The sequence below is a fragment of the Cherax quadricarinatus genome, chromosome 10 (genome assembly GCF_038502225.1).
Source record: "Cherax quadricarinatus isolate ZL_2023a chromosome 10, ASM3850222v1, whole genome shotgun sequence".
NCBI lineage: Eukaryota > Metazoa > Arthropoda > Malacostraca > Decapoda > Parastacidae > Cherax > Cherax quadricarinatus.
In genome coordinates this window covers 26277634-26299091 of record NC_091301.1, presented here as the reverse complement: position 1 = coordinate 26299091, position 21458 = coordinate 26277634, and the positions used below count along the sequence as shown (strand labels likewise).

Below are 21458 nucleotides of genomic sequence, written 5' to 3'. Positions count from 1 at the left end.
TGGTGTTGGTGGGTGTTAAGCGACCTCCTACAGTGCTCCCTCTTCTGTTCGTGTAAACTTGTAAATAGTTCACCACTGCTGTAACTCACTTAGCTACCAGTACATTAAAGCCCAGTCCCTCGACCTATTATGTACCTCTGTAATCTTTTGACTACCACCCACAGGATGGGTATGGGTGCATAATGAAGATATTAAACTAACGCAGACTGTAACGAAACGTAGTATATATAAAGGATGAATGAGAGAGAGGGTGGGGGGGACAAGGGAAACCATGCCATATATGATATTCGTGATACATAACTTTTTATTCACTGTAATATAAATGTATGCCAGTTATACTAGACTCATCCATAACCACGAGGAATTTCATTCACAACCAGTGCCTAATGTCCTCTAAAAGAATAGCTTTTTCTATTTTTTCCAGATACAAGCAAGTAATGGAAATGAGAGTCCAAATAAGCGAGAGAGACTATCAGGTACACTGTACACGTTCAAATAACTAAGGAAATAAGAGCACACTGGCAACTGTGATGGCATAGTTGTGGGCAGGTCGGGCGGGAGGGACAGTAATCTGGTCCTGCCCAGCACACTCACTCAACAGTTGGCAGCCCACACTAGCTCACAGTGCTAGTGTCCTCCACGCTCCTTCACTCTGTTACTCCGTCACTTGTTAAGTTTGCTTCACCGCTCTTAAATAATTGTTAAGAGTTGTGTTTTTCAAAGGAAGTGTAAGAACCTGCGGGACATTGGTCCTAGCTGTCTTGAATATATTTTCATATCACTGTACCGTACTATTGTTACAAGGAAATTTTGAGTGGACGTTCACCGCACTTAGCAACCCTGTCTAGTAGCTGTTACAGCAGTGTATCCTAGCAGACTATCTTTAAGACAGCCAGGATGGGAAACACGCTGTCCAACTGTAAAGAATCCGGTTGCTTTGCCTGGCTGTTCCCCAAGAAACATAACTTGCCATCCAAGCCTGACAGTGTTGACCGCCCCAAGCCTCTTACACCAGAATACAGCGACGATGCTGGTAAGTCAGTTCACTTTGCCTTCTGGTTTACTTATATTCATGGGGGAGCGCTAAACCCGTTGGGATCAAATAATGCCTCTGAGAATCAGAGGTCAAGTACTGGGGCCTTTAGTGTTCGCAAAAAGAACTGAACAGACTTAGATGATGGGGATAAATAACGATATAAGAAAGATTAAGACCCGTGCCAAGTCATTATTGTCCTGGCACGGATTGTCTATTTCAATTTCTTTTTCAGAGGTTTGAGTCGTGATATTCAGGTGATGTACTGGGAATCCTTTAGGAGTCAGGAATCGCGGGAAGAACTAAAAGCCATAAATGAAATCGAAAGAAACCCAAAGTATTTCTTCTCCTATGCCAAATCAAAATCGAGAACAACGTCCAGTATTGGGCCCCTACTTAAACAAGATGGGTCCTACACAGATGACAGCAAGGAAATGAGTGAGCTACTCAAGTCCCAATATGACTCAGTTTTTAGCAAGCCGCTAACCAGACTGAGAGTCGAAGACCAAAATGAATTTTTTATGAGAGAGCCACAAAATTTGACTAACACAAGCCTATCCGATGTTATCCTGACGCCAAATGACTTCGAACAGGCGATAAATGACATGCCCATGCACTCTGCCCCAGGGCCAGACTCATGGAACTCTGTGTTCATCAAGAACTGCAAGAAGCCCCTATCACGAGCCTTTTCCATCCTATGGAGAGGGAGCATGGACACGGGGGTCGTCCCTCAGTTACTAAAAACAACAGACATAGCCCCACTCCACAAAGGGGGCAGTAAAGCAACAGCAAAGAACTACAGACCAATAGCACTAACATCCCATATCATAAAAATCTTTGAAAGGGTCCTAAGAAGCAAGATCACCACCCATCTAGAAACCCATCAGTTACACAACCCAGGGCAACATGGGTTTAGAACAGGTCGCTCCTGTCTGTCTCAACTACTGGATCACTACGACAAGGTCCTAAATGCACTAGAAGACAAAAAGAATGCAGATGTAATATATACAGACTTTGCAAAAGCCTTCGACAAGTGTGACCATGGCGTAATAGCGCACAAAATGCGCGCTAAAGGAATAACAGGAAAAGTCGGTCGATGGATCTATAATTTCCTCACTAACAGAACACAGAGAGTAGTCGTCAACAGAGTAAAGTCCGAGGCAGCTACGGTGACAAGCTCTGTCCCACAAGGCACAGTACTAGCTCCCATCTTGTTCCTCATCCTCATATCCGACATAGACAAGGATGTCAGCCACAGCACCGTGTCTTCCTTTGCAGATGACACCCGAATCTGCATGACAGTGTCTTCCATTGCAGACACTGCAAGGCTCCAGGCGGACATCAACCAAATCTTTCAGTGGGCTGCAGAAAACAATATGAAGTTCAACGATGAGAAATTTCAATTACTCAGATATGGTAAACATGAGGAAATTAAATCTTCATCAGAGTACAAAACAAATTCTGGCCACAAAATAGAGCGAAACACCAACGTCAAAGACCTAGGAGTGATTATGTCGGAGGATCTCACCTTCAAGGACCATAACATTGTATCAATCGCGTCTGCTAGAAAAATGACAGGATGGATAATGAGAACCTTCAAAACTAGGGAGGCCAAGCCCATGATGACACTCTTCAGGTCACTTGTTCTATCTAGGCTGGAATATTGCTGCACTCTAACAGCACCTTTCAAGGCAGGTGAAATTGCCGACCTAGAAAATGTACAGAGAACTTTCACGGCGCGCATAACGGAGATAAAACACCTCAATTACTGGGAGCGCTTGAGGTTTCTAAACCTGTATTCCCTGGAACGCAGGAGGGAGAGATACATGATTATATACACCTGGAAAATCCTAGAGGGACTAGTACCAAACTTGCACACGAAAATCACTCACTACGAAAGCAAAAGACTTGGCAGACGATGCACCATCCCCCCAATGAAAAGCAGGGGTGTCACTAGCACGTTAAGAGACCATACAATAAGTGTCAGGGGCCCGAGACTGTTCAACTGCCTCCCAGCACACATAAGGGGGATTACCAACAGACCCCTGGCAGTCTTCAAGCTGGCACTGGACAAGCACCTAAAGACAGTTCCTGATCAGCCGGGCTGTGGCTCGTACGTTGGTTTGCGTGCAGCCAGCAGCAACAGCCTGGTTGATCAGGCGCTGATCCACCAGGAGGCCTGGTCACAGACCGGGCCGCGGGGGCGTTGACCCCCGAAACTCTCTCCAGGTAAACTCCAGGTGTGGTGGCTACCTGGCTGGGCAGGCGAGTGGGTCGGGCTGCTGGTGGGTCAGGAGTGGATCGGGCTGCTGGTGGGTCAGGAGTGGATCGGGCTGCTGGTGAGTCAGGAGTGGATCGGGCTGCTGGTGGGTCAGGAGTGGATCGGGCTGCTGGTGGGTCAGGAGTGGATCGGGCTGCTGGTGGGTCAGGAGTGGATCGGGCTGCTGGTGGGTCAGGAGTGGATCGGGCTGCTGGTGGGGTCAGGAGTGGATCAGGCTGCTGGTGGACCAGGAGTGGATCGGGCTGCTGGTGGGTCTGGAGAGGATCAGGCTATTGGTGGGTCAGGAGTGGATCGGGCTGTTGGTGGGTCAGGAGTGGATCGGGCTGCTGGTGGGTCAGGAGTGGATCGGGCTGCTGGTGGGTCAGGAGTGGATCGGGCTGCTGGTGGGTCAGGAATGGATCGGGCTGTTGATGGGTCAGGAGTAGATCGGGCTGTTGGTGGGTCAGGAGTGGATCGGGTTGCTGGTGGGGTCAGAAGTGGATCGGGCTGCTGGTGGATCAGGAGTGGATCGGGCTGCTGGTGGGTCTGGAGAGGATCAGGCTATTGGTGGATCAGGAGTGGATCGGGCTGCTGGTGGGTCAGGAGTGGATCGGGCTGCTGGTGGGTCAGGAGTGGATCGGGCTGCTGGTGGGTCAGGAGTGGATCGGGCTGCTGGTGGGTCAGGAGTGGATCGGGCTGCTGGTTGGTCAGGAGTGCATCGGGCTGCTGGTGGATCAGGAGTGGATCGGGCTGCTGGTGGGTCTGGAGAGGATCAGGCTATTGGTGGGTCAGGAGTGGATCGGGCTGTTGGTGGGTCAGGAGTGGATCGGGCTGCTGGTGGGTCAGGAGTGGATCGGGCTGCTGGTTGGTCAGGAGTGGATCGGGCTGCTGGTGGATCAGGAGTGGATCGGGCTGCTGGTGGGTCTGGAGAGGATCAGGCTATTGGTGGGTCAGGAGTGGATCGGGCTGTTGGTGGGTCAGGAGTGGATCGGGCTGCTGGTGGGTCAGGAGTGGATCGGGCTGCTGGTGGGTCAGGAGTGGATCGGGCTGCTGGTGGGTCAGGAATGGATCGGGCTGTTGATGGGTCAGGAGTGGATCGGGCTGTTGGTGGGTCAGTAGTGGATCGGGTTGCTGGTGGGGTCAGAAGTGGATCGGGCTGCTGGTGGATCAGGAGTGGATCGGGCTGCTGGTGGGTCTGGAGAGGATCAGGCTATTGGTGGATCAGGAGTGGATCGGGCTGCTGGTGGGTCAGGAGTGGATGGGCTGCTGGTGGGTCAGGAGTGGATCGGGCTGCTGGTTGGTCAGGAGTGGATCGGGCTGCTGGTTGATCAGGAGTGGATCGGGCTGCTGGTGGGTCAAGAGAGAGTTGGACAGATACCTAAAGTCAGTGCCGGATCAGCCGGGCTATGGCTCATACGTTGGACTGCGTGCAGCCAGCAGTAACAGCCTGGCTGATCAGGCCCTGAGCCACCGGGAGGCCTAGTCATGGACAGGGCCGCGGGAGCATTGATCCCCGGAATAACCTCCAGGATCGGGCTGTTGGTGGGCCTGGAATGGATCGGGTTGTTGGTGAGTCAGGAGTGGATGGGGCTGCTGGTGGGTCTGGAGAGGATCGGACTGTTGGTGGGTCAGGAGTGGATCGGGTTGTTGGTGGATCAGGAATGGATCGGGCTGTTGGTGGGTCAGGAGTGGATCGGGCTGCTGGTGGGTCAGGAGTGGATCGGGCTGCTGGTGGGTCAGGAGTGGATCGGGCTGCTGGTGGGTCAGGAGTGGATCGGGCTGCTGGTGGGTCAGAAATGGATCAGGCTGCTGGTGGGTCAGGAGTGGATGGGGCTGCTGGTGGGTCAGGAGTGGATCGGGCTGCTGGTGGGTCAGGAGTGGATCAGGCTGCTGGTTGGTCAGGAGTGGATCGGGCTGCTGGTGGGTCAGGAGTGGATCGGGCTGCTGGTGGGTCAGGAGTGGATCAGGCTGCTGGTTGGTCAGGAGGGGATCGGGCTATTGATGGGTCAAGAGAGAGCTGGACAGATACCTAAAGTCAGTGCCGGATCAGCCGGGCTATGGCTCATAAAGGATCACATTATACTGCATATGTGTATATTTCCATTGTGTCGGTATTTTATACCATTTATTTCCATCCAATCCTGACCCACAAACAGCCCGATCCAATCCTGACCCACAAACAGCCCGATCCAATCCTGACCCACCTCATAATCCCTTTTTGCTTTTCTAATTCCCTTTTTTATTTCTCTCTTTAACTGAATATATCGATTTCTTAATTGCCCCTCTCCTCTTTTGATTTGCCTTTATATGCCTCTCTTTTGACCAATCAGATATTTTAATCTATTGTTCATCCATTTAGGATCAGGCCCTGATCCACCGGGAGGCCTGTTCATGGACCGGGCCGCGGGAGCATTGATCCCCGGAATAACCTCCAGGTAACCTCCAGGATCGGGCTGTTGGTGGGCCTGGAGTGGATCGGGTTGTTGGTGAGCCTGGAGTGGATCGGGCTGTTGGTGGGCCTGGGGTGGATCAGGCTGTTGGTGGGTCAGGAGTGGATCGGGTTGCTGGTGGGTCAGGAGTGGATCGGGTTGCTGGTGGGTCAGGAGTGGATCGGGTTGTGGTGGGTCAGGAGTGGATTGGGTTGTGGTGGGTCAGGAGTGGATCGGGTTGTGGTGGGTCAGGAGTGGATCGGGCTGCTGGTGGGTCAGGAGTGGATCGGGCTGCTGGTGGGTCAGGAGTGGATCGGGCTGCTGGTGGGTCAGGAGTGGATCGGGCTGCTGGTTGGTCAGGAGTGCATTGGGCTGCTGGTGGATCAGGAGTGGATCGGGCTGCTGGTGGGTCTGGAGAGGATCAGGCTATTGGTGGGTCAGGAGTGGATCGGGCTGTTGGTGGGTCAGGAGTGGATCGGGCTGCTGGTGGGTCAGGAGTGGATCGGGCTGCTGGTGGGTCAGGAGTGGATCGGGCTGCTGGTGGGTCAGGAATGGATCGGGCTGCTGGTTGGTCAGGAGTGGATCGGGCTGCTGGTTGGTCAGGAGTGGATCGGGCTGCTGGTGGATCAGGAGTGGATCGGGCTGCTGGTGGGTCTGGAGAGGATCAGGCTATTGGTGGGTCAGGAGTGGATCGGGCTGTTGGTGGGTCAGGAGTGGATCGGGCTGCTGGTGGGTCAGGAGTGGATCGGGCTGCTGGTGGGTCAGGAGTGGATCGGGCTGCTGGTGGGTCAGGAATGGATCGGGCTGTTGATGGGTCAGGAGTGGATCGGGCTGTTGGTGGGTCAGTAGTGGATCGGGTTGCTGGTGGGGTCAGAAGTGGATCGGGCTGCTGGTGGATCAGGAGTGGATCGGGCTGCTGGTGGGTCTGGAGAGGATCAGGCTATTGGTGGATCAGGAGTGGATCGGGCTGCTGGTGGGTCAGGAGTGGATGGGCTGCTGGTGGGTCAGGAGTGGATCGGGCTGCTGGTTGGTCAGGAGTGGATCGGGCTGCTGGTTGATCAGGAGTGGATCGGGCTGCTGGTGGGTCAAGAGAGAGTTGGACAGATACCTAAAGTCAGTGCCGGATCAGCCGGGCTATGGCTCATACGTTGGACTGCGTGCAGCCAGCAGTAACAGCCTGGCTGATCAGGCCCTGATCCACCGGGAGGCCTAGTCATGGACAGGGCCGCGGGAGCATTGATCCCCGGAATAACCTCCAGGATCGGGCTGTTGGTGGGCCTGGAATGGATCGGGTTGTTGGTGAATCAGGAGTGGATCGGGCTGCTGGTGGGTCTGGAGAGGATCGGACTGTTGGTGGGTCAGGAGTGGATCGGGTTGTTGGTGGATCAGGAATGGATCGGGCTGTTGGTGGGTCAGGAGTGGATCGGGCTGCTGGTGGGTCAGGAGTGGATCGGGCTGCTGGTGGGTCAGGAGTGGATCGGGCTGCTGGTGGGTCAGGAGTGGATCGGGCTGCTGGTGGGTCAGAAATGGATCAGGCTGCTGGTGGGTCAGGAGTGGATCGGGCTGCTGGTGGGTCAGGAGTGGATCGGGCTGCTGGTTGGTCAGGAGTGGATCAGGCTGCTGGTTGGTCAGGAGTGGATCGGGCTGCTGGTGGGTCAGGAGTGGATCGGGCTGCTGGTGGGTCAGGAGTGGATCAGGCTGCTGGTTGGTCAGGAGGGGATCGGGCTATTGATGGGTCAAGAGAGAGCTGGACAGATACCTAAAGTCAGTGCCGGATCAGCCGGGCTATGGCTCATAAAGGATCACATTATACTGCATATGTGTATATTTCCATTGTGTCGGTATTTTATACCATTTATTTCCATCCAATCCTGACCCACAAACAGCCCGATCCAATCCTGACCCACAAACAGCCCGATCCAATCCTGACCCACCTCATAATCTCTTTTTGCTTTTCTAATTCCCTTTTTTATTTCTCTCTTTAACTGAATATATCGATTTCTTAATTGCCCCTCTCCTCTTTTGATTTGCCTATATATGCCTCTCTTTTGACCAATCAGATATTTTAATCTATTGTTCATCCATTTAGGATCAGGCCCTGATCCACCGGGAGGCCTGTTCATGGACCGGGCCGCGGGAGCATTGATCCCCGGAATAACCTCCAGGTAACCTCCAGGATCGGGCTGTTGGTGGGCCTGGAGTGGATCGGGTTGTTGGTGAGCCTGGAGTGGATCGGGCTGTTGGTGGGCCTGGGGTGGATCAGGCTGTTGGTGGGTCAGGAGTGGATCGGGTTGCTGGTGGGTCAGGAGTGGATCGGGTTGCTGGTGGGTCAGGAGTGGATCGGGTTGTGGTGGGTCAAGAGTGGATCGGGTTGCTGGTGGGTCAGGGGTGGATCGGGTTGTGGTGGGTCAGGAGTGGATTGGGTTGTGGTGGGTCAGGAGTGGATCGGGTTGTGGTGGGTCAGGAGTGGATCGGGCTGCTGGTGGGTCAGGAGTGGATCGGGCTGTTGGTGGGTCAGGATTGGATCGGGCTGTTTGTGGGTCAGGATTGGATCGGGCTGTTTGTGGGTCAGGATTGGATGGAAATAAATGGTATAAAATACCGACACAATGGAAATATACACATATGCAGTATAATGTGATCCTTTATTGACTACGTTTCACCCACACAGTGGGCTTTTTCAAGTCACCAACAGATCTACCTGGGGTGTATGTATGTATAATGTTCGCCAAGACCATAGTCCTGGCACAAGTCCCAATCTTGCGATGACCCGTCTCTGGCTCCCAATGGAGAAAGGTTTCCACAATGATGCGATGCATGCCGCTCAAGCGCCCCTCTGGTCAGTTCAACTGGTGCATCTCATAAGCGACACCATATGTAACTATGGACACTAGCGAGGAGGAGGATATGTCATTATCACAGGTAACAGCTTGTCTGGTTCGTTGACCCCATGGTACACTAGTGTGGCCGCAGTCCTCTCTGGGTCCTCTTCAGGAGGGAATATCACCCCTAGTTGCCTGCGGAGTGTCTCAGTAGCTTCGCACTCTAGAAGATAGTGTGTTAGGGGCCGCTGGACAACGTGCTGACAGTACTGGCACATCTCCTCCTCAGCCTTGTCTACCATCATCTTGGCTGTGGGAAAGCCCAAACGAAGCCGATGGATGGCGGTACACTGTGCTCTGGACCAGCTTCTATCATATGGAGGGGGTTCTCCCTGAGTCGCTGCTCGGTACTACTGTTGAGATGGGGTATCACCTAAGACCTCCCCCATAAGTTTCGTGGCTCTGGCAGCCACCAGTTTGGTCTGTCGTAGGCTGATTGGGACAGTAATCCCAACATGTGGATAGTCTGTTGCTGCCTTGGCTGCATCATCTGCCGCCTCATTTCCCCGGATGCCAGCATGGCTGGGGATCCAGTTCAATGTCGATCTATTACCCTGAACTTCTAAGGCTGTCATTATGCTCAGGATCGATGTGATGAGGTGAACATTATCCTGTGGTTGAGGATGGGAGAGGGCATTGATTGCAGAGGTGGAATCAACATGTATGACAGGTCGGAGTCGATGTCGTAGGGCATGTGACAATGCCTGCTGAATCGCCACCAGCTCAGCTTGAAGGATCGTGCAGTGGTCAGGGAGTCGCCAGCCTTGTGTGTGACCATTGTGGTACAGTCCAGCTGCTGCTCTCTTCCTGTCAGGGTCGACAGAACCATCTGTGAAATACACTGCACATGTGCCTCCCTCTGCCAGTGCCATGCTTGTCTCAGCATGATTGCTGAGGGTGTCTTGACTGCAGAGACACTTAGAGATGGGTAGCTGCATGATGAAAACATCGGCTGGATCTGGGCGCCAGGGAGGTGGTGGATGGTACCCAGCAACAGGAAGGTCACAACTCTTCTCACAGAGCAGCTGTACAGGCAGCAGCTTCCGCCCAGCAGCACAAAATGAACGAATCCAGGAGTAGTCCATAAAGAGTGTGGGATCTTGTGACATGGTTGTTAATATCCATCTCCTTAGTGGGGTACCTTGCTGCCGGTGCAGAATCGTGGCCACTTTGCAGGCGTTTATGTATCTTACTCTGTCAGCCAAGGAAGGAAGCCGGGCCTCAGATCTGAGACATACTGTGGTGGTCCAGATGGGGGCACCAAGCATAGTTCTTATCGCCTGGTTTTTGTACGATCGGGTTGTGGTGGGTCAGGAGTGAATCGGGCTGCTGGTGAATCAGGAGTGGATCGGGCTACTGGTGGGTCAGGAGTGGATCGGGCTGCTGGTGGGTCAGGAGTGGATCGGGCTGCTGGTGGGTCAGGAGTGGATCGGGCTGCTGGTGGGTCAGGAGTGGATCGGGCTGCTGGTGGGTCAGGTGTGGATCGGACTATTTGTGGGTCAGGATTGGATCGGGCTGTTTGTGGGTCAGGATTGGATCGGGCTGTTTGTGAGTCAGGATTGGATCGGGCTGCTGGTGGGTCAGGAGTGGATCGGGCTGCTGGTGGGTCAGGAGTGGATCGGGCTGCTGGTGGGTCAGGAGTGGGTCGGGCTGTTGGTGGGTCAGGAGTGGATCGGGCTGTTGGTGGGTCAGGAGTGGATGGGTAGCTGTAGTTGGAGGAAACAAGATTCTTTCGGATAGGACGGTGATGTCTCCTATGCCTCCCAGCACACATAAGGGGGATTACCAACAGACCCCTGGCAGCCTTCAAGCTGGCACTGGACAAGCACCTAAAGTCAGTTCCTGATCAGCCGGGCTGTGGCTCGTACGTTGGTTTGCGTGCAGCCAGCAGCAACAGCCTGGTTGATCAGGCGCTGATCCACCAGGAGGCCTGGTCACAGACCGGGCCGCGGGGGCGTTGACCCCCGAAACTCTCTCCAGGTAAACTCCAGGTATGCTGGAGAAGATTTTCAGTATTTTTGCTGATGGTGCAGTGTAGGGAAATTAAAACTGGGAAGGTTGTTGAGGAGGAAGATTTTATTTATTGTGGGGTTGAAGGTTCCAGGGAAGGTGGTGTTTTGCATGTGGTTATGCAAAATATCTGGGAATGTTGGGAGTAGAAACAGATTCTTGTTACTTAAAGAATGTTGTTAGCCTTATATCAAGTACATGAGACACGTGTGTAACAGGTACATTTGTTCCGAAACGCTTCCCCTACATAGTAGGCTTCCTCAGTCGAATACAGAGGAGGCAGCACAAGTAATAGAAATGTAATCAGTCCATCACCTTTGAAAACGTAAGTTTTGAGGTGGTCAGTCCCTCAGCCTGGAGAATTTTGCTTCGTGGTCTCGTACTCTTCTTCAGGCTGAGGTACTGACTATCTCAAAACCACGTCTTCAAGCGTGATATTCTGATTACAGCTCCACTGCCTTCTCTATATTCTATTGAAGAAGCCTACTGTGTAGGCGAAACATTTCGGAATAAAGATACTTACCAACTTGTCGATATTATGTACCGTTGTTATGGTTAAACGAAATGTAAACTTTGCCAGATGGACTATTGTCACACCTTGCGTCATTATGTACTGGAGTGCGATCAAATTAATGAATTTAGGGACAACTCACTCAGATTATTATTATTATAATCAAGGGGAAGCGCTAAACCCGTAGGATTATACAGCGCCTGGGGGGGGGGATGTGGAAGGCATTCAGGCTTAATTCGGGGAACTGGAGCACAGATCCAATTCCCTAAATCAAGAGCCCCTCACCAACATCAAGGAACCTTCCCTGAGGGGAACTCACTCAGAAATGTTCAAGAAATGGCAAAGTATTTTATCCACAGTGGTATATTACAGACCATTCTGGAGAAATACCCTGACTTTGCTGGCTGTAAATAAAGCATTACCACGTGTGTGTGTGTGTGTGTGTGTGTGTGTGTGTGTGTACTCACCTAGTTGTACTCACCTAGTTGAGGTTGCGGGGGTCGAGTCCGAGCTCCTGGCCCCGCCTCTTCACTGATCGCTACTAGGTCACTCTCCCTGAGCCGTGAGCTTTATCATACCTCTGCTTAAAGCTATGTATGGATCCTGCCTCCACTACATCGCTTCCCAAACTATTCCACTTACTGACTACTCTGTGGCTGAAGAAATACTTCCTAACATCCCTGTGATTCATCTGTGTCTTCAGCTTCCAACTGTGTCCCCTTGTTACTGTGTCCAATCTCTGGAACATCCTGTCTTTGTCCACCTTGTCAATTCCTCTCAGTATTTTGTATGTCGTTATCATGTCCCCCCTATCTCTCCTGTCCTCCAGTGTCGTCAGGTTGATTTCCCTTAACCTCTCCTCGTAGGACATACCTCTTAGCTCTGGGACTAGTCTTGTTGCAAACCTTTGCACTTTCTCTAGTTTCTTCACGTGCTTGGCTAGGTGTGGGTTCCAAACTGGTGCCGCATACTCCAATATGGGCCTAACATACACGGTGTACAGGGTCCTGAATGATTCCTTATTAAGATGTCGGAATGCTGTTCTGAGGTTTGCTAGGCGCCCATATGCTGCAGCAGTTATTTGGTTGATGTGCACTTCAGGAGATGTGCCTGGTGTTATACTCACCCCAAGATCTTTTTCCTTGAGTGAGGTTTGTAGTCTCTGACCCCCTAGACTGTACTCCGTCTGCGGCCTTCTTTGCCCTTCCCCAATCTTCATGACTTTGCACTTGGTGGGATTGAACTCCAGGAGCCAATTGCTGGACCAGGTCTGCAGCCTGTCCAGATCCCTTTGTAGTTCTGCCTGGTCTTCGATCGAGTGAATTCTTCTCATCAACTTCACGTCATCTGCAAACAGGGACACCCCAGAGTCTATTCCTTCCGTCATGTCGTTCACAAATACCAGAAACAGCACTGGTCCTAGGACTGACCCCTGCGGGACCCCGCTGGTCACAGGTGCCCACTCTGACACCTCGCCACGTACCATGACTCGCTGCTGTCTTCCTGACAAGTATTCCCTGATCCATTGTAGTGCCTTCCCTGTTATCCCTGCTTGGTCCTCCAGTTTTTGCACCAATCTCTTGTGTGGAACTGTGTCAAACGCCTTCTTGCAGTCCAAGAAAATGCAATCCACCCACCCCTCTCTCTCTTGTCTTACTGCTGTCACCATGTCATAGAACTCCAGTAGGTTTGTGACACAGGATTTCCCGTCCCTGAAACCATGTGTGTGTGTGTGTGTGTGTGTGTGTGTGTTGCCATTTTGTCCTAGGCACATGTCGATTAGACATTAGGCCTGTTATATGTGTGGGCGTGCTTGTGTGTATGCATATATTTGTACGCTCTGTGCATGCGCCCTCGTGTGTGTGTGCACGCGCCCGCGCTCGTGTGGGTGTATGACCCACTTAATATTTGTATTTATAACTCATTACAATTGTGACCAGGTGTGGACGTATCAGTGGCTCATTACTTTGTAATTTGTTCATGACTGTAACCATGTATAGGAGTGAGCATTAAAATGGTATAAAATACCGACAGGTTGTTAGGTAAGACATATGTAACAGTTAGGTATCTTTATTTCGAAACGTTTCGCCTACACAGTAGGCTTCTTCAGTCGAGTACAGAAAAGTTGATAGAAGCAGAAGAGACTTGAAGACGATGTAATCAGTCCATCACCCTTAAAGTTTTGAGGTGGTCAGTCCCTCAGTCTGGAGAAGAGCATTGTTCCATAGTCTGAAACAATATGGAGTTGAAGTGACAGGATGGAGCCTTTTATAGCGCCAGGAGGTGAGACGTAGGTCACTAGTAGAACGCAGATGTTGGGAGGTCAGGTCCCTCTCAAATCCAGCCGTTCTCACTAGTAGAGGTTGTCGAAGTTGATTTCAGGTCTGTACCAAGATACCCTTGTGTTGCAGTGTCTGACAGGAGTGAAGCTGATTCATTACCTCTGTAACTTGCCATGATTGTGACCAGCTCTACCTGGAGTTCATTACCTTTGTAACTAGTTCAGCTATCATAACTTTGGGGTCCAGTCCCTGGACCCATTATGTACCTTTGTAATCTTTTGACTACCGCCCACAGGATGGGTATGGGGTGCATGATAAAGATATTAAACTAACATGGTTCAGAAAAACACTAAAGACATATTTATTAGAAAACGTTTCGGTCATGGGATCTTGATCACTTCTAGCATACAGAGCTTGAAACACAATATATATAGGCAGAGAGTGAGGTGTGAGGTCACAGGCCCTGAGCTGCTTTGGGGATTAGTGTGGACGGTTACAAAGCCATGGTTTGCTTTTGCAGTGTTCTAAAAATTGAGGTTGGAGAGTTGAAGGAGGAAGTCTTGCTTCTCCAAGAAGAAATTAGGAGGCTGAAGGTTCACCTCAATGGGGTTGGGAGCGAGTGTGAGGTGGCTGATATGGTGGAGGGGAATGAGGCTACCAGCAGCGAGGTGCATTCTGTCTCTCGCTGCGAGGAAGCTGTAGGTGGGGAGGTAGTAACGGCTACCAGCAGTGAGGTGCAGTCCAGCACCTGCTACAAGTGGCGAGTGGTTCCCAGTAATGGGAAGAGCATCAAGATAAGGAAAGTTAAGAGAGAAGATTTGAAGGTAGGAAATCGCTTCTCTGTTCTTCAGGATGAGTGTACTTCAGTGGCCAGTGAAGGTAAAGGTACTACTTCCCCTGCAAATGGAGGTAAGCGCATACTTGTTGTTGGTGACTCACAGGTAAGATATATGGACCGTTCCTTCTGTAATAAGAATAAGAAGGTAAGAGATAAAGTGTGCTTCCCATGAGCTGGTGTTAGTGACATAGTCGACAGATCGGATAATATCATGTCAGGTAATGGGAACAAGCCCATTATTTGTCTCAGTGCTGGTGGAAATGATATTGGGAAGGGTAGGAGAGAAGAGCTGCTAGATAAGTACAGGTCAGCTATAGATTTAATTAAGCCTAAGGGAGGGGTCCCAATTATATGTAGCATCTTGCCTAGAAGGGGAGTGGGCAATGAATGGTTGTCTAGGGCAATTGGTGTAAATTGCTGGCTAGACAGATACTGCAAGGAACTTGCAAACCCATTCATTGACAACTGGGACAACTTTTATGGCAAACATAATATGTATGCAAGGGATGGTGTACATCTTTCGGGGGCAGGGGTGGTAGCTCTTGCAAACTCAGTCGAGAGGGCCATTGCTGAAATGCCTAGGATTTTAAACTGATAGAAGATAGAGGTATGGAAACAGTCAGGTTGCAACACTAGCGTTGTAAACAGTAAATGTATAAAAGACATTCATCATGAAGTTATAAATAAAGACAATAGTTTTAGCAATGGTTTTAAGTTAGAAAAATTCAGATTCAGGAAGGATATAGGAAAGTACTGGTTTGGTAATAGAGTTGTGGATGAGTGGAACAAACTCCCAAGTACAGTTATAGAGGCCAGAACGTTGTGTAGCTTTAAAAATAGGTTGGATAAATACATGAGTAGATGTGGGTGGGTGTGAGTTGGACCTGATAGCTTGTGCTAACAGGTCGGTTGCCGTGTTCTTCCCTTAAGTCAAGGTGACCTGACCTGTGTTGTGTTAGACAAGATATAAAATTAGAAGCATCAGCCACTGAATCTGTTTGGTTACAGCTTCTCGAGGGCCGAATAAATAGACTAGGTTGGGTGCATTGGCTTAAAAAACTTATCATGTCAGCAAACAAAGGGAGACAGTAGAGAGCAGCAAGGGACTAGCTCCCTTAAGGTCTATTATACTAATAGCAGGAGTGTAAGAAATAAGATAATTTTGGGTGTGATTTACAGGGCCCCAAATCTTGATAGGGAGTGCGGTAAACTTCTATGGGATGAAATTCGAAACGCCTCTACATACGAAAATGTCGTGATAATGGGAGATTTCAACTATAGACAGATTGACTGGAGCAATTTGACAGGAAATTTAGAATCAAGTGACTTTCTTGATACGATTCAGGATTGTTTTTTAAAGCAGTTTGTGACAGAGCCAACTAGAGGAAATAACCTGCTTGACTTGGTTCTTGCCAGCAGGGAAACGCTAATTAATAATGAGGTTAATGATGAGCTCGGGGAAAGTGATCACAAATCACTCAGTTTTAATATATCATGGAATTCCCCTAATAATGGCAATCAAGTCTCTGTCCCTGACTTCCGCTTGGCTGATTTCACAGGACTGAAAAATTACTTGGGTGGGCTGAACTGGAATGACCTGACTATGGGTCAGGTAGGTGGTGATGGTTGCCGATATGACGTTTTCCAGAGCATAGTTCTAGCTGCTCAGACAACTTACGTTCCAAATAAGGAAATCAAATCAAGCAAAAATACTAAATGGATGAACAATAGATTAAAACATTTCATTGGTCAAAAGAGAGGCATATATAGGCAAATCAAAAGAGGAGAGGGGCAATTAAGAAATCGATATATTCAGTTAAAGAGAGAAATAAAAAAGGGAATTAGAAAAGCAAAAAGAGATTATGAGGTTAAAGTTGCAAGAGAATCGAAGACTAACCCAAAAGGATTCTTTCAGGTATACAGAAGTAAGATCAGGGACAAGATAGGCCCACTCAAAAGTTCCTCGGGTCAGCTCACTGACAGTGATAAGGAAATGTGTAGAATTTTTAACACATACTTCTTCTCAGTTTTTACACAGGAGGATACCAGCGATATTCCAGAAATGATAAATTATGTAGAACAGGACGATAATAAACTCTGCACGATTAGGGTCACAAGTGACATGGTCCTTAGGCAAATTGATAAATTAAAACCTAACAAATCCCCAGGCCCTCATGAACTGTATGATGAACTGTATGCAAGGGTTCTAAAGGAATGTAAAGAGGAGCTTAGCAAACCTTTGGCTAATCTTTTCAACATATCACTACAAACTGGCATGGTACCAGATAAGTGGAAAATGGCAAATGTGATACCTATTTTCAAAGCAGGTAGCAGGTCCTTAGCTTCGAACTATAGACCAATAAGCCTAACCTCCATAGTGGGAAAAATTATGGAATCAATAATTGCCGAGGCAGTTCGTAGCCACCTTGAAGAGCATAAATTAATCAACGAATCTCAGCATGGTTTTACAAAGGGGCGTTCCTGCCTTACGAATTTATTATCTTTTTTCACTAAGGTATTTGAGGAGGTAGATCATGGTAATGAATATGATATTGTGTATATGGACTTCAGTAAGGCTTTTGACAGGGTCCCACATCAGAGACTATTGAGGAAAATTAAGGCACATGGAATAGGAGAAATTTTTTCCTGGATAGAGGCATGGTTGACAAATAGGCAGCAGAGAGTTTGCATAAATGGGGAGAAATCAGAGTGGGGAAGCGTCACGAGCGGTGTTCCAGAGGGGTCAGTGTTGGGCCCACTGTTGTTCACAATCTACATAAACGATATAGATGAGGGCATAAAGAGCGACTTCAGCAAGTTTGCCGATGACACCAAAATAGGCCGTCGAATTCATTCTGACGAGGACATTAGAGCACTCCAGGAAGATTTGAATAGACTGATGCAGTGGTCGGAGAAGTGGCAGATGCAGTTTAATATAGACAAATGCAAAGTTCTAAATGTTGGACAGGACAATAACCATGCCACATATAAACTAAATAATGTAGGTCTGAAACCAAGACAACAGTGCATAAATGATCGCAATAAAGCTATTAGAATCCTTGGCTTCATATCAAGAAGCATAAATAATAGGAGTCCTCAGGTTGTTCAACTCTATACATCCTTGGTTAGGCCTCATTTAGATTATGCTGCACAGTTTTGGTCACCGTATTACAGAATGGATATAAATGCTCTGGAAAATGTACAAAGGAGGATGACAAAGTTGATCCCATGTATCAGAAATCTTCCCTATGAGGATAGACTAAGGGCCCTGAATCTGCACTCTCTAGAAAGACGTAGAATTAGGGGGGATATGATTGAGGTGTATAAATGGAAGACAGGAATAAATAAAGGGGATGTAAATAGTGTGCTGAAAATATCTACCCTAGACAAGACTCGCAGCAATGGTTTTAAGTTGGAAAAATTCAGATTCAGGAAGGATATAGGAAAGTACTGGTTTGGTAATAGAGTTGTGGATGAGTGGAACAAACTCCAAAGTACAGTTATAGAGGCCAGAACGTTGTGTAGCTTTAAAAATAGGTTGGATAAATACGTAAGTGGATGTGGGTGGGTGTGAGTTGGACCTGATAGCTTGTGCTACCAGGTCAGTTGCCGTGTTCCTCCCTTAAGTCAATGTGACCTGACCTGACTAGGTTGGGTGCATTGGCTTAAGCCGGTAGGAGACTTGGACCTGCCTCGCATGGGCCAGTAGGCCTGCTGCAGTGTTCCTTCGTTCTTATGTTCTTATGAATGTGGCCTGCCCTGACTAGGTTGGGGCATTGGCTTAAGCCAGTAGGAGACTTGTACCTGCCTCGCATGGGCCAGTAGGCCTGCTGCAGTGTTCCTTCTTAAGAACATAAGAACATAAGAACGAAGGAACACTGCAGAAGGCCTACTGGCCCATGCGAGGCAGGTCCAAGTCTCCTACCGGCTTAAGCCAATGCACCCAACCTAGTCAGGTCAGGTCACATTGACTTAAGGGAAGAACACGGCAACCGACCTGGTAGCACAAGCTATCAGGTCCAACTCACACCCACCCACATCCACTCATGTATTTATCCAACCTATTTTTAAAGCTACACAACGTTCTGGCCTCTATTAATGTACTTGGGAGTTTGTTCCACTCATCCACAACTCTATTACCAAACCAGTACTTTCCTATATCCTTCCTGAATCTGATTTTTTCCAACTTAAAACCATTGCTGCGAGTCCTGTCTAGGGTAGATATTTTCAGCACACTATTTACATCCCCTTTATTTATTCCTGTCTTCCATTTATACACCTCAATCATATCCCCCCTAATTCTACGTCTTTCTAGAGAGTGCAGATTCAGGGCCCTTAGTCTATCCTCATAGGGAAGGTTTCTGATACATGGGATCAACTTTGTCATCCTCCTTTGTACATTTTCCAGAGAATTTATATCCATTCTGTAATACGGTGACCAAAACTGTGCAGGATAATCTAAATGAAGCCTAACCAAGGATGTTCTTATAATGTGATCCTTTATTGACTACGTTTCGCCCACACAGTGGGCTTTATCAGGTCACAAAAAAATCTACACGAGTATATATTATAAGGGTGGAGAGCCAGATGTAGAATGCTGGTAGGTAGGCTGTCGGTATTGTATACCATTTATCTCCAAAAGTGGACGTGACAGACACTAGAACACCGTAAACCTCTATGGGATGAAATTACTAAGGCATCTAGATGCGAAAACGTTTTAAAGAAAGATTTTAACATAAATTGATTGGAATAATTTAACAGGAAGTCTTGAGTCTAGCGACTCTAGATATAGTCCAGGATTTTTTTTTTTTTAACAGTGACAGAATCAGAGGAAACAACCTGCTTGACTTGGAATTATAATAATGAATGAGCACTTTAAATTATCATAGAATTGTCTTAACCCTAATAAATTCAAAGTTCACGATTTTTGTGAGATTTTGTGAGGCTGAGGGTTTATCAAGGTGGAGTTGACCGGTGTGACCTGACCGGTGATTATGCTGTGGGTCAGGTAGATTTAGACGGTTGCCAATATGATATTTTTAAAGCATAGTTCAAGCAGTCCAAGCTACATATGTTCCAAATAGTAAAATTAGATAAAGTAGAAATGACCCCAGATGGATAAACAATATATTAAAACATCTCGTAGGTCATAAGTTAGGCATAGACATGTGACTCAGAAAAATGAGAATGACACTTGAGGAATCAAGATATTCAATTAAAGAAAAATTAAAAAAAGAAAGTATATGGAAAGTCAAAATATTATGAAATTGAAGTCTCAGTGAAATCAGAATCCAACCCAGAAGGTTTTTCTTAGGTAGATAGGAGTAAGATCAGGGAGGAAATAGACTCAATTAAAAGTTGCTCAGGTTATTTACTGTAAATTACAAAGGAATGTGTTCAGTCTTTACCTCACCACAGTAGTGGTGAGGTAAAGATGTAATCATTCCATTAACCTTGAAGTAATTTTTGAGGCAGTTAGTCCCTGAGGGACTGACCACATCATCTTTACCTCGCCACTACAGCTGTCTCCGTATTTAATCTCTGTATTTGACTGATTAAGTCTACTGTCTAGGAGAAACGTTTCATCAATTGTTACACATACACTGACGTTCTTATGTTTTGTCAGTAGCTCTGGTGCTGTGACAGTGTTCTTAAGTGATGTATTTTAAAAAAAACAACAAACGAAAGTATAATTCTCTTAACCAACAAGCAACAAACAACACGGTAGCTTGACAGAGCTGAAGGCTTAAAACTGGTTTTACGTGCGAGACTAGGGAAGCCGGCGGGGTAACGGCAGGGGATTTAAACGTTTTTTTTTCTTTTTCTAAATAATACTTTAATGAGTGTAAAATGTAAAGTTTTTAGTTCAGTTTATTATCCTTATCATGTACCCTATAATCCATCCTGTGGGTGGTAGTCAAAATATTAGAGGCACATAATGGGTCGAGAGATTTAGGTTCCAGAGTTTTGATAACTAAACTTGTTACAGTGGTACTGAAGTGTTTATATCCTTATATCTGGTTACGATTTAATGAGTTATGTAGACATGAATTCAGTCACAAATAATAATGTAGCTTATATGTTTATGAATTATTTAATTACCTTATATTTAAGCAAGGTATGGTTGAATTTAAACAAGTTTAAGTCATGGTATTTTAACACTAATATCACAAGCATCATTATATCTCCGGCACAGAACCAACATTACAAATTCCATATCTGGTAAACACATCTTGCACACAAGATAAACCTTTTAGACTCTCCTCCACATAGTACGACATAGCTTGTTGCACCTCCCACATGTGATGGCACCTATAATAGCAAAACTGCTGCGTACTTTGATGCAGACTGTGCAGGTTCGAATCCTGCTGTAGACTAACAGATTATATATATATATATATATATATATATATATATATATATATATATATATATATATATATATATATATATATATATATATATATAATATCGTGCCGAATATGTAAAACTTGAGATTTTGGCTTAAATGGCAACGCGAAAATTAGTGTACAATAATTTCGCAAAATTCATTCTGAACCTAACGAAAACAATATATTGTGTTTATTATTAAATCACTGTAAACTTATCTAAAAAATATTTAGTTGCATTAGGCTAAATTAAATTTCGCTTGTTATAATAAGGTTAGGTAAGTTTTCTAAGGTTCTTTTGGTACAAAATTATTAATTTTTACATTACATTTACATTTTTACATCACTGCTACATGTGTTCAGTGGTCAGTCGTCACGTGAGGTCACAGACCCTGAGCTGCTTTGGGGATTAGCGCGAACGGTTACAAAGCATGGCTTGCTTCTGCAGTGTTTTAAAAACTGAGGTTGGAGAGTTGAAGGAGGAGGTCTTGCTTCTCCAGGAGGAGATTAGGAGGCTGAAGGTCCACCTCAATGGGCCTGGGAGAGAGTGTGAGGTGGTTGGAGATGTGGGGAATGAGGCTTCTAGCAGTGAGGTGCAGTCTGTCTCTCACTGTGAGGAGGCTGTAGGTGGGGAGGTAGCAACGGCTACCAGCAGTGAGGTGCAGCCCAGCACCTGCTACAAGTGGCGAGTTGTTCACAGTAATGGGAGGCGCATCAGAGTAAGGAAAGTTAAGAGTGAAGATCTGAAGGTAGGAAATCGCTTCTCTGTTCTCCAGGATGAATGTACTTCAGTGGCCAGTGAAGGTAAGGGTACTACTGCCCCT

The 21458-nt window shown here is 47.7% G+C and overlaps 1 protein-coding gene across 1 annotated transcript in view; it reads left to right on the top strand.

Moving 5' to 3' along the window:
* Positions 1 to 649: 649 nt before the first annotated feature.
* Tg (Transglutaminase) overlaps positions 650 to 21458 on the top strand; it is a 140875-nt gene continuing 120066 nt past the window's right edge. Inside the window, exon 1 of the mRNA XM_070083722.1 lies at positions 650 to 1033. Within this exon, the coding sequence (XP_069939823.1) occupies positions 898 to 1033 (136 nt within the window). The 5' untranslated portion in view covers positions 650 to 897. The remainder of the gene's footprint in view (positions 1034 to 21458) is intronic.